At 38.4% G+C, this 19,467-nt stretch overlaps 1 protein-coding gene across 1 annotated transcript in view; it reads right to left on the bottom strand.

Annotated features, from left to right (window-relative positions):
* The window catches only part of LOC150090164 (uncharacterized), a 69,918-nt gene extending 50,689 nt beyond the window's left edge, over positions 1 to 19,229 (bottom strand). The window contains exons 1-2 of the mRNA XM_090390183.1: positions 19,219 to 19,229; positions 6,303 to 6,407 (exon numbers count right to left, since the gene is read on the bottom strand). Coding sequence (XP_090246309.1) covers positions 6,303 to 6,407; positions 19,219 to 19,229 — 116 coding nt within the window. The remainder of the gene's footprint in view (positions 1 to 6,302; positions 6,408 to 19,218) is intronic.
* Between the last annotated feature and the right edge of the window lie 238 nt (positions 19,230 to 19,467).

Here is a 19,467-nt window from a genome sequence, read left to right as displayed (position 1 = left end):
TTTTGTGCACACAGGCAAGTAAGGCTCCTGTGGGTGATGGCATATACCCTATAATCTTAAAGGAGGTGGCAAGTGAGTGCATTGAATCATTAAGGCTAGTTATGAGAGCATCACTGGACTCAGGAGAGATTCCGTTGCACTGGTGTAAATTGGAACATAAAGGTGGTTCTAGGAGTGTAACGAGAAATTACCGACCAGCCAGTCTAACTTCAGTAGCAGGGAAAATCATGGAGGCAATGATCAAGGGTGGAATTCAGGATCATTTAGATGGAAACGAAATTCTGTAGGATACATAGCATGGTTTTGTAAAGGGAAAATAATGTTTAACAAATCTGGTTAGCCATTTTGACAGGTCACTCATGAGATGGATTTAGAGAATAATTTCGACATTGTTTATTTAGATATCAGCAAAGCATCTGACTCAGTCCCACATGAGCAGTTACTTTAGATGGATAGCACAATGGCTTGAGGGTGCCAGGCAGGGAGTTGTGATAAATGACTATTCCCTCAGATTGGGTTAATGTAAGCGGGGTTCCCCAAGGATCAGTATTGGGACCACTGTTGTTTTTGATTATCTTAAATGACATCTATGAAGGGATATTGGGCGTGACGTCTAAACTTGCAGATGATGTAGAGATCAGTAGAGTAGTTAATGATCACCACCAAGCAGAGCTTCTTCAGAGTGACCTAGATAGACTTCCAGGATGGTCAGAAAAGTGGCAGCTATATGCTTTAATTCAGCAAAATGCAAGGTCTTAACACCTGGGGAACAGCAACCCCAAAATAACTTATACACTTGGTGGAGTTGAACTAAAGTCAGTAGTGGAGGAACGGGAGTTACAATACGGTCAGACAAAGTTGTCCGCAAGAATTGTGCACAGGTTGCAACGTTGAATAGTGTCCTGTCGATGATTTATCGAACATTTACTAGTAGAGATAAGGACGTCATAATCAGATAAAGGTGATTTTATAACTTTATGTGATTAAATTAAACTATTTTTCTAAAACTAGTACTGAAAAACAGATACTAATACTTGTATTTGAATACCGGAAAAAAATTATCAGGATCTCGGTATTGTAAGCCCTACTGCACATGGGTAACAATAACCCCAGAGTAACTTATTAATTGTGTGGTACTACTCAGGGTAGTGGAGAATGCAGAAGACCTGGAAGTAATTGTGCAGTCAGACATGAAATTCTCTGATCAGTGCAGACATGCTGCCAGGACTACCCATGGTGTTTTGTCAATGATATACAGAAACTTTGCTAGCAGGGATAAGGAGGTGATTATCCCTTTAAGGCCATGGGTAAGCTGCATCTTGAGTACTGTATACAGGTCTGGAGGACTCACTTTAGAATGATGTAGATCTGCTGGAATGGGTGCATAGAAGGGTAACCAGATTAGTGAAGGGAACAAAAGGGTGCTCTTACCTAGAATGGCTTCAGTTCTGCAAATTGCAAAGTTTCAAGACTAGCCACCTGCAGAGAGATCTGATTGAGGTGTTTAAGGCACTGAATGGATTGAGCATGCTGAATGTTAATGGTATTCTTCCACTTTCTAAGACTACACACATGAGGGGGGACAAATTTAAGTTGAGAAAGGATCGGTGCAGGATAAATGTGTGGAAGCTTGCCTTCAGCCAGTGGGTGGTTGATTGTTGGAACAGGCATCTATCTGTTGTGGAATTGGATGGATTAAATAAATTCAAAGGAGAACTACACAAGTTCTTGAAGGGTATGGATGTATCCCCCAAGAATATTGTGTTTTTTGGCTGATGCTATATAAGCTTGCTTTCTTGCATCATTTGCCATTACTCCTAGTACACACACACAGTTGAAAAAAAAAGAGAAAATTGAATTAATTGAATTGAATCTTTTATGGTTTAATAAAATGAAACTGTAATTCTAATAAGAAAAATTTTAGATGCTGCAATGTATAAAGGGTTCAGGTTTTCAAATTTTGATTCAGTAAAATGGCTGAATCAATTAACCAGTGATTCCTATAAGCGCAACCCACTGTACTAAATTTTATTGAATTGTTTTCCACAGCTAAAAAAACTATGATAAAGTAAAATAAAAAATTCTGCCACGTACCCTTTAAAACCTTTTTGCACAGCCCTGGGGTATGCATATCACACTTTGGGAAACATCGACATACAGGAATTGAACCCAGACCTCTGCAATTGATTGACATGTGGCAAAACGACTCTGTCATAGAAAATAATTAATGCACTGGCGTGAAGGCTGTGCTTTTTACTAGTGCAATCTGTATTCCAAGCTAACTTTAAAAATTCAAAATTAACAAAAAAAACAAGCTAATAAGTACCAACACTTATTCATGGGAATTTCAAAAGCAAAAATTCCTGCTTGGAAAAGCACAACCACAGACTATATTATAATGCAGAGTTACATCCATGTGCAGACCAAAGGGGTTTTGTCAGTAATACACAGGAAGTTTGCTAGCAGGGATAAGGAGAGGATTATCCTATTGTATAAGGCATTTGTACGTCAAATTTTTAGTGCTGCATACATGTCTGGTGGCCTCATTTTAGGATGTGAATCTGCTGAACAGGTGCAGAAAAGGACAGAAAGGATATACAGTAAACCCCCGCTATTCGCGGTATCTGTATTCGCGGTTTCGCGATCGCCGATTTAATATAAAATGAAACCTAAAAAAATGTGAATTTTAAAACGCCGTGAATATTTTCCGCCATAAAAAACATGGGCGTGGCTAAAATTATCTTTCCCGGTCAAAACAGTGCTCAGTGGGTGGGGGAGAGGGGTGAAAAAATCTGGAGCGTGGATGTTTCTCGCTAATCCTTGTTCAGTATGTGTTAGTCATGGAAGGTTTCGTCGTTTGATTTTAATTTATATGTTTATAAACTGAATAAATTTATCAATTTATAAATTGATATGCTTACAAAAATGATAACTCTACCGTTTTGCAGTGTAAAACAGACTTTTTCGAGTGCGTTAACGGAAGAAAGTGACTTTATTGTGGTCAAGTTCTTTCTAACCCCTACAAAAATATGGCTACGAATAAAAAGAGAAATGTGAAAATATCAAAGGTGATGACACTAGCGAATAAAATTGAGTTATTAGATGAAATTTCTAATGGTGAAAGTGTCTCCTCAGTGGCAAAACATTATAAAACCAATGAGTCAACGGTACGATCAATCAAGAAATCGGAAGAAAAAATCTGCTGTAGTGTCCGTGAAACCGCGCTAATTGCTTCAAAAATTTGCTCTGTAACTCGTGATGTTAAATTTAAAAAAATGGAAAAGCTTTAAATCTGTGGGTAGAAGACCGAATTCAAAATAAAATTCCGTTAAGTTCACTCATCATTCGTGAAAAGGCAAAACTCCTTTATCAACACTTTAGCGAAACTGGTGATAGCACTGACGGGATGTTTTTTTTTGCTAGCAAAGGCGCAGATTTGAAAGATTTGTTTGAAATTTCTAATAAATATTACATTTAATATTAAATTGTTTCTTATTTTCATTTCGATGCCATATGCTTGCATTTCACTATGTACTGTCATGTACAGTCATATTATGAAGGTACATATAATATATACATAGACAAAATTTTAGACTAGTTTTTCTTATATATTTCATACTTTGGAACGGAACCCCTTTATTACTATGGGAGCCATAACTCAGTATTCGCGTTTTCGGTATTCGCGACATTTCTCAGGAACGTAACCCCCGCGAATAGCGAGGGTTTACTGTACTCATGAAGGGAATAAAAGTATGCCCTTATCAAAAGAGCACTTCTGCAAAGTGCAGTGTCTGTAGACTAGGCACAGGCAAGGTGATCCAATTGAGATGTTTAGGGCTTTGAAAGGATTGAGTAAGCTCATTGCTGATGGCATTTTTCCTCTTGCTCAGTCTACATACATGAGGAGGCATAAATTCAAATTAAGACTGATGGTTACTTCATAGAATGTGCAGAGGTTTGCCTTCAGCCAGCAGGTGTTGTTCCATCTGTTGTCATGGGCACAGTTTGAATAAATTCAAAGAACTAAACAAATTATTGGAAGGGATGAATTGGTGATGTGGCAGGGTTTGCTTTACAAACTTGTTTTCTTGCATCATATACCACTACTATTACCTGAACATTGTGTGGTTGGGGGGGAGGAATGAAGAAAGCAACAAACAAAAAATGGTCTGCATTTTGTCCATATCAACTAAATTAATAGAATGCATGACATATGTGTTACTAATTTACGATCCATCTTCCCCACTGCTGGCATCATTCCCTCGCTCCTTGTACAATTCTCCATAGTAGTCTTCTGCTATTATCAGTATTCTTGTTTCAGTATCATTTGCCTTTCTGTATTACTGCTCATGGCTGCTGATTAAGTCCTTTGTTTTCCCTTAATGCTTGTTCTACTTTTCTTGCGTTAAATCTTCTTATGTACTCTCTGAGTCTCTTTCTAATGGCTTTGCATAACTCAGTATACTCAATTTTTCCTTGTCAGTGTTTATCTTGCTCTTCATTTTTTGCCTTCGATTCATCAGTGTTTCAAGTGTTTCTTGACTAATTTTTTCTTCTTTGGATTTCTTTTTTACTTATAGGTTTCTTGGGCTTTATCACTTTCAGAAAGTTGTAATATTCCTCATCGATATCTTGGTCCTGAGCAGTCTGCAGAAGCTCAAACTTGTTCTTAAGTTCAAGTATATACTGCTTTTTCTCCTCTTCTGTTATCTCAAAAACCATATTACTTACTGGAGTCAGTTTTTTCCTTTCTTTTCTTACATCTACATCAAGTGTGCAGCTTACCATTCTGTGATCACTTCCAACATTTACCCTGTTCAGGACGGTAACATCATTCACGATATATCTTCTGTTAGTGAGTACAAAGTCGATTTCATTAGTTGTTAATCCATTTGGGCTCTTCCATGTCCACTTTCTGTTCACCCTTTTCTTGGAAAAAATGTTCATTACTGACAATCCTCGAGATTCTACAAATTCCACAAGTTTTTCACCTCTTTCACCAATACCAAAATTTCCTATAGTTCTCCTTTCTGCACTGTTTTGTCTCTTTCCAACTTTAGCATTGAAGTCCCCCATAATGATAGTGTAGTGGGCTTTCTCCTTGTCTAGAAGACTCAATTTCTGTGCACATTTCTTCAACCTCTTCATCATGGCACGATGTTGGTGCATAAATCATTATAACCTTTAGCATGTACCTCTTAGAAATCCTCAGCAGTAGTCTTGACACCCTTGGTGATGTACTTTTGAATTCCAAAATATTGTTTTTTATATCTTTATGGACCAGAAAGCCAACTCCACCTTCGCTCCTTTCACTGTTTCCATTGGTGTATAGCAGATTTCCACTTGATAAACTTATGTGACTCATTTCTTCTTCTTGTTTCAGCCAAACCGATGATATTCCAATTCACATTTTCTAATTCCTTTTCCAACTCTAATATCCCATCTTCTCTGATGAGTGATCTTACGTTGTAACAGGCCAAGTTCAGTTTCCGTGCATGGCAGCCTGGTTGTACCCAGAGATTCTTAGCACCCTCTGCTTCCATTCTGATCCTCTCGCTGCCATAAGAATGGGAGTGAAAGCCGCTGGGGACTGAGGGCCATTTGTTTCGTCGTGCTGTCATGTGCTGGAGGGTGTTGTGGTCTTTTCCGCTTCAAGGTGACCAGGCGTCTTGAAGGGAACAACTCTACATGTTCATTGCCACCTAAGTGACATAACAAAACTTACCATCAAGAAGGTGTGCACAAGTGGATTTTAAGGAGGCAGGCCAACCGGACTTCTCCTAAATCTTCTAAAATAGAAAGATATTGGATCCATCAGTGTTTTAGACTGATTGTCTGATTCCATCCATTAATCGCTGCCCCTTAAGATTTTCCCTACTACATAGCATAAAAGCATGTAATTTTTATAACAGAAATGTGGATAAGTTTCTGTCCCTACTTCAAAATAATATTGAGGTTGCCCTGAATTTAATGATTAAAAATCATTGAAAGTTGTAATAAAATGTTTTAAATCACTCTCTCAGGGTAGGTAACTCAGAAATTATTTTTTTGGCTGGTGCAGCAAAAGCCTCAGGCTTAATGGCACCATATAGCTAATAATAGTCTATTACATTTTTATATATTTCTATGGTTTTTCTTTTCTGTCTATGTAGCCATCCTTTTGTCCGTCTGCATTTCACTCTATAATTCTCTTGCAAACCAATGAAATCTCATTATTTTAATGTCCTTTAAAATAGGGATACAATTTATATCTGTGGAACGTTACAAGAAATGTGATGATGCATACATAAAGATATACCTACCTTTCATATAAAATCTTATCCAACAATGGAAGGATATATTCCTCATTACCAGATTTTTCAGTTTCGTCTTCATATTGGAAATTTTCTAATTCTAAATTCTGAGCACTATTAAAGAACAAAATAAAAATATATGAATAATTATATATATCTAAGTAAAAATACATTTACCTAGCTTCACTCTTTAGCTCTTACAACTTGAACTTTAAATTAAGTGGCTGAATGTGTTAGACTTGTTCTAATAAGATTATAGAGTATGTTCTGCTCTATAATCACACCGTGTGAGTAAGAATTATACTTACTCTTTATATCTTATTAAATTTAGGATCAGTGTATACCAATGAGCCAAAACTTTATGACCAGCAAGTTGCTATGCAAATCAAAGCAACTGCAGGTGAACTATGGAGCGTGCGTGAGTCAGGACATGGTATAAAAAACACATGATATGGAGCTCCGTTAATCAGTGTTACTCTTGTTCTTCAGATGGGAAAGGCAGTGGACTTAAGTGAGTTTGACAAAAGCAAAATTGTAATGGCCAGATGACTGGATCAGAGCATATCCGAAACGGCACAGCTGGTGGGGTGCTCACGGTCAGCTGTGGTTAGTACCTACCGAAAGTGGTCCGAGGAGGGAAATCCCACAAACCGCCAGCGATGTTGAACGACCATGGCTTATCAATGCTCGAGGTAAGAGCAAAGGCTCTCCCAGATGGTACATGGCAACAGAAGGGCGACTGTGGCACAACTCACCGGTAACTGGAATGCTGGTGACAGGAGTAATGTGTCACAACACACAGTACACCGAACCCTGCTGAAAATAGGGCTGCGTAGCCGCAGGCCGCTCCAAGTGCCCATGCTAACCACGGTTCACTGGACAGCACCTACAATAGGCATGTGAGCATCAAAACTGAACCTTCAGCGATTGGAAGAAGGTCATCTGGTCTGTTGCACCATGTGGACGGCCAGGTACGTGTGCATCATTTAACTGGGGAAGTGATGGCACCTGGATGCACCGTGAGACGAAAACAAGCTGGTGGCGGCGGTGTCATGCTTTGGGCGATGTTCTCCTGCGATATTCTGAGTCCAGTCATCCACGTGCCAGGCACTCTGACGTCTACCACCTACCTAAACATCATTGCTGACCAGGTACACCATTTCAAGGCAATGGTCTTCCCCTCTGGCAGTGCCATCTTTCAGCAAGATAATGTGCCATGCCACACCGCCCGGATTGTTCGAGGCTGGTTCACAGAACACGAGGAAGACTTCCAGGTATAGGTCTCCAAATTCCTAATACATCAATCCCATCAAGCATCTGTGGTTTGTGTTGGAACAGCAACTCCAATCTGCGGCATCTCAAACATGGACCTTACAGGAGTTAAAGGTTCTGCTGGTTATGTGTTGATACCAGATGCCACAAGACATTTAGAAATTTTGTAGTGTCCATACCTTTTTTTTTTTTTTTTTTTTTTTTTTTATTATGAGAACCCCAAACATGAAAGGTATCAAAACCTATAGTACTTAGTACCGTGCATGGGTTGAAGGAGAAGTATGGGGAGAGGGATGCCGGAAACTTTGCTCTAGAGACTAAACATGGGTTTCACCACTTCAAGCCTCCAATAAGCAAAGTGGTGGTATTTCACCGGTTGATGAAAGTCATCTAACTCATCAGGTACAAGCTGTTTTGGCTGCACATGGAGGACTAACATCATATTAGGTAAGTGGTCATAATGTTTTGCCTTATCGGTGTATGTATTAAAACTATGGCAGTAGTTTTACATATTTTTGTCATTTTTAAACGTGCTGTCTAGTACAAATTTATTGTTAACCCCTCTGTTATTCATGACTGTATCCCAGTGCATTTTTTCATTTACTGTTATTGGTTTCTTGTTGCCACTGTTTTTCAGGTAGTATTCTAGTAGCACACATGATTTAATAATTTTAATTCATCCTAAGACAATACTGTGACTGCAATGAACTTATTATGCTGTAATGATCCATGAAAATAAACTGACTGACTGAAAGATAATGGAAGCACAATTTAACTCTTTAAATTGTAAATTTAAGATACAAAAGGTAAATTTTTGTATCTTAAATAATGGGGCTCGACCTGTGTAGCTGTTTTCCCAAGGTCAAGTACATTTCAAATAACGTGCAAGCTTATAAAGTATGAATTATCTTGAATTTTTTTCCTCATACATGTCGCCATGTCTGATCTGTGTTTCCAACAAACAGTAGGCAGTTTAAAAGATGCAAAAGAGTTCTGAAAATTGGAGGACATCGAACTTGTCAGCCATTTTTGTCTGAGTCACTTGTAAAAAGGTTAACAAGGCTACTGTTTCTTTGCAAATAAAGTACAAACTTTTCTTTGCCAATACAGCAGACTCTCGATTAACCGGGACACTTCAATACTCCAAATTTATAAAAAAAAAAAAAAAAAATCAACCAGAAATCAAAAAATTCAAGTAATACCTAGAATAGGTATAAACAGATATTTTGGAAGTCGTAAATAAGCGACAAGTGGCATTATAAATCGTTATTGGGAGATTAGTGTACCTATTATCTTGCAATCCCCGCTGTCTTCACACCTGCCACTAAAAAAAAAAACACACACCAAATGTTTAGTTTGTTTTAGTGCATCCCGCTGCATTGCAAAAGGACAAATTTTGTTTCGTTATTTATGTCAGGGATGTCAGAATTTTTTTTATAGTAATTTTTTTTTTTTTTATAAATCACGAAAATTATGGGTAAACACAAAAGAGGTGCGTTTTCAGTTAAACAAAAACTTAAATTATTCAAAAGTTTGAAAACGGTGCATCTGTTAAATCTCTAATGAACCATTATAATGTTGGTGATCAAACTATATGCAACATCATAAAAAACAAAGGGGAGCTATTAGACTTAAAATCGAAATCGCAAAAAATAAAGGGAAGCGTCGTATTTGGACACGCAAGTAGTGTGTGGAAAGTAGGTTGCTGAACATTTTTCATACAGTAAGTCCCCGACTTACGCAACTACGGATTTACAAAAATTTTTTCACTCAAATTTTTTTTTTTTTTTTTAGGATTGTAAAATTTAAAACAAACAAAAATAATAAATAAATAAAATAAGCCATCCATAACGACAATCACAGCACACACAAGTGAGATACAGAACAACAAGAAGATTCTTACACTTTATTTATGGGTTTTTTTTTTTTATATGACTGAAGATTTCGGTGAAGGGGACACATTTCACCATAATAACGTAAAAACCCATACAATTCCAGCTATCGGTATTATTGCAAATGCAATAAAGATAGAATTTTCTACCCGTTTATAATTCTTTTCAGAAAATTTCATTTTGACTGTTATCATGGTGCTAAGAGAATAAGTGACAGTGCTACCAGTAAATCTACCAACAAAAGGAAAGCCATTGATTTGGATTAGAAAATTAAACTAATAAGGATGTATGAAAATGGCCAAACATTAACAAGTATTGAGCGGAATTCAGATTTGTCAATAATAATATAGTAGCAATTACGCAAAACTCTTACGTATGTTGGGGACTTTTGCATTTTTGGATTAACCGGGAAATCGATTATCCGGGATTTGTTTTTTTATCATCTATCCAGGAAAATCGAGAGTCTACTGTATAAGGAAATATTTATTCTTCTACACAACTCTCAAAGTCAACTACTCTTTTTCATAGCTACATTTTCAAACAAAAAAATTTTAGAGGAAACTGCCCAATGAAATAAATTGCATTATAAATAATTCTGTTTATTTCATTCACTTTATTTAATGCACTTAATAATAAAATATTTGTTATATTTATTTGTAAAATAATAAGAAGAGTTTACCTCAATATAATACGTACAACACTTCCGTAGGATACTCTCCAGAAATTAAAACGAAAAAATTGAAAACTTACATTAGAGTAAAAAATAAATAATTAAAAACCAATTTAACACAATTTAATGCAATTAAAAATTAAAAAGAATCTAACGAAAATATTCAAAACAATTTTCCTTTCTGAAGCTGACAACGCTTTTCGACCAAATGTCGTGATCACAGGAATGAAAATAATTTTCATTCCTTACAGACCTCCATTAGTTAAACTTAATGCTTCCAGTATTCCTTATGTCACTAAAAACAAATATCTTGGATTAATTATAAATAACCATCTCCCTTATTTTTCCTTTTATGAGATAAACTGAAAAAATTTGCTGATATAATAACCAGAATCACTAACCGTGACTGGAACCTTAGTCAAAAAAACATTAACCACTCTCTACAAGGTTGTCATTCTGCTTATTGCTACATATGCAGCTATAGTCTGGTTTACTCAAACCACGCTTTAGACTTTCATGAGTAAATTGTATATATTACAATAGTTTTATTTTGCCTTTATCAAAAACTTGAACAGTCACAATTCCTGTTACAAGTAATGTCTGGTTCCATGTCCACTTGACTTTAGTTTTTTGAGGATTTTGCTATTTTAAAAAGAATATCCCTCTTGACTTTGGCGGCATTCAAATTGATCAATCTAATGATCGGAAAAAAAAAAAAAAAAAAAGTCTTCGATATCCTTATGTCAAGGCAAGGTAGCAGCAAAATTGGACTACCCCTCCAGAGCCGGATTTAAACTTGTCGTGGTCCTAAGCTATAACGTGTATGAAGCCCTTCACCGGTTCACTGTGACAATATTAAAAAATTATTTTCATGGTGCAGCGAGGCCCTTTGTAACATGAGACCCTAAGCTGTAGCTTGTTTGGCTTATGTGTAAATCCAGCCCTGACCCTCTCCCCCTTAAGGGTCAAGTCACTAAATCTTTTATCAATGATGTTAATTTTGTCAATAAAAATACATTGAAAAGGTTTTCACCAAATCTACAGGATGTTTCATAAAGGACAACCTTAAAATGAAGATGGTAGAACTTATGGGTAGGCAAATATTAAGCAAAGTTTGAAGGTGGCAGCACTGCACCCAAGGTAAGCCATTCAATCACCGTAACATGCATTAGTCTCGGTCAGGCATCCACTCCGTTGTGTTGGCCATGTTGTTTTCCAAGAATGAGCTGCTTTTACTGTGGAGTCTTACTTCTGACATAAATCTTATAAACGTGTGCAAGACGAGTTTCAGATGAAATTTCCTCGGTCGTTTGTCCGCAAAAAATCAACAATATTGTGTATAATTGCAAATTTCGTGAGACTGGGAGTGTGTAAGACAAAAATAGCCCAGGCCAGCCATCACTGTTAATTGAAGGTTCTGGTTGATCTGAATGAACACTTGTTCAAGGAAAATTAATGGAGGCACTGGTTAAAGAAGCACTGCAGGATCATCTAGACAAGACTTCATTTATAGCTCGGACACAGCACGGTTTTGTTAAGGGAAAGTCTTGCCTGACCGACCAATTTGACTGGATACTATGATGTGGTCACAAAGGAACTGGATGCAGAGAATAACTTTGATATCATATATTTGGATCTTAGAAAGGCTTTTGATACTGTTGCACATGGAAGACTGCTGAACAAATTGGAGCAGTATGGCATTGGAGGCAAATTGCTGCTATCTATAAAGGGATGGTTGAGTAGGAGAAGCCAGAGAGTGGTAATCAATGGACACTGCTCATCATGGACTAATGTTATTAGTGGAGTCCCTCAGAGTTCAGTGTTGGGTCCATTGTTGTTTTCTGTATTTATAAATGATATTGATGATGGTATATCAAGCTTAATGTCCAAGTTTGCAGATGATACGAAGGTTGGCAGGGTTGTTAAGGACACTAATGACAGTACACTGCTGCAACAGGATCTAGAAAAGTTGAGCAGATGGGCTGAGAGGTGGCAAATGAAGTTTAACATTGACAAATGTAAAGTACTAAATATGGGAAGCAGTAACCCCTGAGTAACATATCAACTCTGTGGTACTACACTGACAGTGGTAGAGAACAAAAAGGACCTGGGGGTAATTGTGCAGGCAGATATGAAGTTTTCTGAACAGTGCAGACAGTCTGCAAGAGCAACTCATGGTGTCTTGTCAATGATATACAGGAATTTTTCTAGCAGGGATAAGGAGGTGATTATCCCCTTGTATAAAGCAATGGTCAGGCCACACCTTGAGTACTGTACACAGGTCTGGCGGCTTCATTTTAAGGATGTACAGCACTTGGAATGAGTACAGAGAAGGGCAACAAGATTAATGAATGGAACAAAGGGTTGCTCTTACGAAGAAATGCTTAAGTTTTGCAAATTAGTGTCTAGAGACTAGGCACGTGCGAGGTGATCTGATTGAGATGTATAAAGCCTTGAATGGTTTGAGCATGCTCAATGCTGATGGGATTCTTCCTCTTGTTCAGAATAATCACCTGAGAGGGCATAAATTCAAATTGAGGAAAGACAGATGTAGGATAGATGTGCAGAGGTTTGCCTTTAGCCAGCGGGTAGTTGGTTGGTGGAACAGACTTCCATCCTTTGTTGTGGAAGTTGATAGCCTAAATAAATTTAAGGCTGAGCTGGACAGGCATTCGGAACAAATGGAGGGGTGAAATGGGAACGTGGTTTTTTGGCTGATGCTGCATAAGCTTGCTTCCTTGCATCATATGCCTCTACTAATGGTAATGCTTAACCCGCTCACCAAGAAAATCGCTCAGGAAGTTATCTTCTTAAACGGACTGTCACCAACCACAGTTTCAGGGCTACAAAGAAGTTAAAATTGCATGCTCACCATATTGGTGTCATTCAGGAAGTGAATGAACCTGACCATGAAAAAAAGTGAACGATATTGTCGTTGGTTTTGTTCTTTTGTTGACGAAAATGGAATTGAGGTGTTGGATAGTGTTTATTTTAGTGATGAGGCTTGGTTCCACTTGGATGGGTATGCGAATAGTCAGAACAGTCAAATATGGAGCAGTGAAAACCCTAATGTGTATCACAAAACGATCATTACATACCCTGAAAATTAGGGGTTTGGTGTGCCATCTCGTGCCTTGGTGTTATAGAGCCTATATTTTTTGACAAAACTGTGGATGGAGAAGTTTCTCAAATCCAACAGTATATTAAACTGTTGGAGCTGAATGAAAGAGAATGTTGGTTTCAACAAGATGGTGCAACCTGCAATACAGCAAATGAAATGATGGCCATGTTACAGGAATTTTTCGGAGATCAATTAATCTCAAAAAAACTTGTGGCCCAGGGATCACCAGATTTTTTGCTTTGGGGACAATTAAAAGGTGAAATGTTTCACAACAATCCTCATACTCTTGACCAGAGGTGTAGCTAGGTATTTCGTGCCTTTGGTAAATCATGGCTACGTGCTTTTTTCTTTTTTTGATAATTGGTAAAATCATTAAAAATAATAAGTACAGCCAGACCTCTGTTTAATGAACAGAGTATGATGGGCAGCCTGGCCAACCTCCCAGTGGTGGTGGCGGGCAACGTGGGTCCCACTAGGGGCTCTGCGGGAAAGAAGCCAAAGGCAAAAAAAGAAATAAATAAAATAAAATAAAAAGAAAAAACTACTCCCATTTCACCGCTCCGTTCATTCAAAATGCCTGTCCAGCTGAGAATTAAATTTATTTAGGCTATCAACTTCCACAACAAGGGATGGAAGTCTGTTCCACAACTAACTACCTGCTGGCTAAACGCAAATTTCTGCACATCTATCCTACATCTGTCTTTCCTCAATTTGAATTCATGCCCTCGGGTGATTATTCTGAGCAAGAGGAAGAATCCCATCAGAATTGAGCATGCTCAAACCATTCGACACTTTATACACCTCTATGAGATCACCTCGCAGGTGCCTAGTCTCCAGACACTAATTTGAAAAATTTAAGCCTTTCTTCATAAGAGCAACCCTTTGTTCCATTCACTAATCTTGTTGCCCTTCTCTATACTAGTTCCAGCAGCTCTACATCCTTCTGGAAATGAGGCCTCCAGACCTGTATACAGTACTCAAGGTGTGGCCTCACCACTGCCTTATACAAGGAAATAATCATCACTTATCACTGCTAGAAAAATTCCTGTATATCATTGGCAAGACACCATCAGCTACTCATGCAGACTGTTTGCACTGCTCAGAGAACTTCATATCTGCCTGCACAATTACCCCCAGGTCCTTTTCATTCTCTACCACTGTCAGTGTAGTACCACAGAGTTGATACGGGTTGCTGTTTCCTATATGTAATACTTTACATTTGTCAATGTTAAACTTCATTTGCCACATCTCAGCCCATATGCTCAACCTTTCCAGATCCTGTTGCAGCAGCATAGCTTCAGTAGTGTCCTTAACAACCTTGCCAACCTTTGTATCATCTGGAAACTTGGACATTAAGCTTGCTATACCACCATCAATATCATTTATAAATACAGAAAAGAATAATGGACACAACACAGAACACTGAGGGACTCCACTAATAACATTAGTCCACGATGAGCAGTGTCCATTGATTACTACTCTGTCTTCTCCCCATCAACCATCCCTTTATCCATAGCACCAATTTGCCTCCGATGCCACACTGCTCCAACTTGTGCAACAGTATCAAAAGCCTTTCTAAGATCCAAATATATAATATCAAAGTTATTCCCTGCATCCAGTTCTTTTGTGACTGCATCATAGTATCCAATCAAATTGGTCAGGCAAGACTTTCCCTTAACAAAACCATGCTGTGTCCGAGCTATAACTGAAGTCTTGTCTAGATGATCCTGCAGTGCTTCTTTAATCAGTGCCTCCATTAATTTTCCTGGAACAGAAGTTAAACTCACGGATCTATAATTACTTGTGTCAGCCTTTGATCCTCCTTTGTGAATTGGGGTCACATTTGCACATCTCCAGTCTATGGGTACCTCCCCTGAGTCTAAGAAAGCTCTCATGATTATGGCTAAGGGTTTGCTTACTTCCTTTGAGGCCTCCTTTAATATAACTGGATAGATCGCATCCACCCCAGGTGCCTTTCTTGTGTTTATCTTCAACAATTTCTCCTCCACTTTACTCTCAGTTATTACAAGATTATCTAGCTTACTGCCAGAGTTGAAAACACCTCTGGCATTCCCCTTCCTGAATAACTTAGTTTTGAATAATTTAGTTTGTTAGCTACCTGAGCAGAATCATCAACAGTTGAACCATCAATATCAAGTGGACCAATCTGATTCATCCCCTTCCTTCTAGAGTTTACATAAGTAAAGAACTATTTGCTGTTTTTCTTTGCATCCTTTGCCAAAGATTTCTCGTAATCTGCCTTCGCCTGCCTAACCTCCTTTGTAACTTGGTTACAGACCAGCTTATATCTATCATAGGCTTCTGTGTCTCATGTTAATTTATATGTATCCCATGCATTTTTCTTCTCTGCCATATGTCTCAGTTCACCTGACATCCATTTAGGCTTAAACCTTGAACAATATTTCTTAGTTGGTATGTACAGCCTAGTAGCTTCCAAGATAAGTTCTTTGAACGCTTCCCATTTTGAATTTGCTGTTGGTAACATCATCAGTTGGTCCCACTGTATAGAATTTAAATACAGTCTCAGACCATCGTAGTCGCCTTTACAAAAGCAAAAACCCTTCCCTTTACCCCTGATGGTAGTTACGTCTTAGAGTAAATCCCACTTCAGCACACTGTGATCACTGCCACCTAGTGGTTCCTTTATCTGCAGATTCTTAATGCATGAAGATTCACTACAGATAATCAAATCAAGAGTATTACTCCCTCTAGTTGCCTCTCTAACATGCTGATGTAGAAAACAATCATCCAATAAATCCACAAAAGCCTTGCTAGTGTGTGAGTGACCAACCCACAAATTCCAGTCAATATCTGGGAAAATCAAAATCCCCCATTATAAGACTCTCTAATTTACTGGCCCACACTATTTCCCTGTACAGTTTCTTATTATACTCATCACAGTCATTAGGCCTATAGCACACTCCTACTCTCAATTTTGATCTCCCAATGCTTATGTCACACCAAACTGACTCGACACTGCAGTGTCCAGCGATGTCGACTGGCTTCACTTCCTTGGATTTTATGTGTTTCTTAACTAATAGCATAACCCGTCCCCCCTTCCTATCCTGTCTATCCTTTCTGTACACATTGTACTCCCCAAATTCCAGTTCTGTATTCCTTATATCTGTGTGACACCACGTCTCTGATATCCCAACAATATCTGCCTTTGATGTTTTGAGCAATACCTCAAATTCATCAAATTTATTTACTAAACTCCTAGCATTGGTGTACATGCAAGTATACATGCACCTGTTCCTATTCTTAGCTACCCTAACACAACCCATGTGTTTACTTGTACCGCAATGACTCCCAGCAGTCTCTGAAATATTCTGCATCTTGTTTTCCAGGCTGCTGCTCATTCCAATAGAAGCAGTGCAAGAATCACTTTCACCTCTGCCAGTGGCTACTGTTAATCTATTAGTCCTTGTATCCCCCCAAGCTAGTTTTCCGACCCACCTAACACTGCCTCGATAGCATCAGCAAATATTCTTGCGCCCTCTCTATTTAAGTGTATCCTATCCCTGTAGAAGCAGTCTCTCCTGTTAACAAGTACAGATCAGGCTGAAAAAACTTTTACCCCTTGAGCCTTGCACAATCTTTCCAGGGCCGAATTGATTGACAAGGCTCTCATCATATACTCTCTCCTATCGTGTCTGGGCAGAATTGCAGACACTTTCAAATTCAACCCTAATTCACGGCTTTTTTTCAACAGTGACCTGTACTTGTTAAGTAATTCTGCCGGTCTCCTACTCTTAATATCATTAGTGCCAACGTGTACAACTTTATCACCTTTTGTGCCCTTAAAAGATGATATCCACTCTACAACATCATTAACCTTTGCCCCTGGCAGACATACCCTGGTCCTGTTCCACCGATCCTTTTTACAAAGCATGTTCCCCGTTTCTCTGACAATTGAGGTCACCGACAACTACTAGTTCCTGTGGGATCAGCGCATTCTGCCTTGGGGGTTGCCGCTGTGTTGCGTGATGACCAAGTGCAAGCTCTGGCATTGATGTGGGCAGCTGAGAGCTTGATGGGTCCCTCAATTTAGATCCTTCGAAGGCATCCACCCTGTCCTTCAAGCTCTCATATAGGCCCATAACAACGCTGAGTTGGCCTATCGCTCGAGTACTCATACTCGAGCGATAGGCCAACGATTGGGTTTTTCCCAATCCACTTTATGGAGGATACTGTCAACAAACCAAATGAGTTCATACCATCTGCAACGCGTCCAATCATTGGATCCTGTGGTTTATCCACTCCGGAGGACTTTTGCTACTTGGTTTCTTCAACAGAAACGGTTCGCAAATGCTGACTTCCAGCGGGATCGCTGTTCATGCAACCTCCCGTTCAATGTCCTCTATCGCATGACGAAGGCATTTCGAACCCTGCAATGCTATGTGATTCCGATTCGTCTTTGTGCCCCCTACACCTCCTGCAAGTTTGTCACACTGGTAGTAAATCACCCTGTATATAATACCCATCCATAGTTTTTCCGATGACAGCAAATTGCATTCCACTTTCTATTTTGAGAAACCTTGTCCTGCTCAATCACCTTAAACTTCTCGAAAATCTGCTACCAATTCCTTAAATGCCGATCTCCAGGTAATTCTCCAGTGGGGCAAAGACAACTTAGTTGATTTCAATCCTTCTGAAACTCAGTCTTGTCATATAACTCGCAAAAAGGATTCTTCTGCTCCTATGCTTATCTTTGGTGACACTTCGATTTCTAGGCAAAATGATATATCTCTTTTGGGGATTACCCTGACTTCGAATCTCTCTTGGCACAAGCACATTACAAATATTGCTTCCTCTGCATCTAAAAAACTTAGTTTTCTAAAAAACTTAGTTTTCTTAATTTCAGAAGGAGAGAATTCAGGAAGTATAGTCACATGAAAAATAAAATAAATTTTCTGTTTATACTCCGGGACGACCGAACGGTCAGAGGAGTTTACAAGATACACAGAATACAAGAAACAGCACCGTATTCAGTAGTCACGGGCTTGAACCCCGGTCATTCAAGGCATGTGTACTTATGCACCCTCGCGCCTGACCACTAGGCTATATCCCAATTTGTCTGAAATGTAAAATAATGAACCAGTGTATATTCACCACGACTTATAAATGATGGATAAAATCACATAAGTTCAAAACTTTACTTGTAAATAATGCTTGTTGAAGATGTAAGATTGTTTAAAGTGATAATTTCAGATAAAATATGAAGAGAACTATTTTCGCGGCTGACAAATAAATTTGAAATCCCCATTAAGCCAACCACCAATTAATATCTGTAGCTGCTTATGGCTGAAATCCTGTTGATAAAACTAAATGAGCCAGTGTGCATGGGTTTTTTTTTTTTTGGGGGGGGGTGGGGAAGAGATTATCGGTTATTTTCGATTTAGCGCCTACATACAATTATTCCTTTCGTAATTGTTATAAAATAAACAAATAAATAAATGAAATAAAAGGTAATTTTGTAAAGTTACAATAAATGATTTTCTTTTCAAGTAAAGCAAAATATGAACCCAACTGATAATTTGGTTCATATCCTGCTAAAATTTTAATGAAGCCCCACTACGATTATCACTTAAACAATCCATGTTGTAACTGACACTTTTCAGTCACAGTTGTCACCGATTATTACAATTCACTTGGCCCAACACCTATTAGAACCTGAACTGGCCAAAATTTTCCACGTGAATAGACCCGACAAGCTTTTTCCTGCTAAATTCTAGAAAATACCAGAATTCTGATATTTCTCGGAATGATAAAAAAATAATGCCAGCTTATTCATACGTACGTGTGATATATTTTAAAAATATTAATTTTCTTTTTATCTCCCATTAGTAGCTAGACATGGCTGACATTGAAGTTCACTGAACGCAATGAGAGAACTTATCTACAAGCGAGAAGGGTAACTTAGTTAGTTGCAGGATTATTTTAACTTACCAATCGCTCATGTTATATTCGAAAGATTTTACGCAGGATAATTACATATCACGTGAAAGCGGACAGCTTTAAATATCATAAATATTGCTCTGGCAACACACACACAAGTGACACAACCTAACTACAATAAATGCTTTTACAGGTTGGTATCGAGAGTTTGAAGTGGCCTGCGTATTTTAGTGAAGAAAAGGTAATGATCGGCTAGCCTTTCCCGAAATAAGTCAGTTCGATACACATGGTACATCACGC

Source organism: Mastigoproctus giganteus, chromosome 2 (assembly GCF_048544385.1).
Source record: "Mastigoproctus giganteus isolate SK-2022 chromosome 2, ASM4854438v1, whole genome shotgun sequence".
NCBI lineage: Eukaryota > Metazoa > Arthropoda > Arachnida > Uropygi > Thelyphonidae > Mastigoproctus > Mastigoproctus giganteus.
This window is presented reverse-complemented; position numbering and strand designations above follow the sequence as displayed.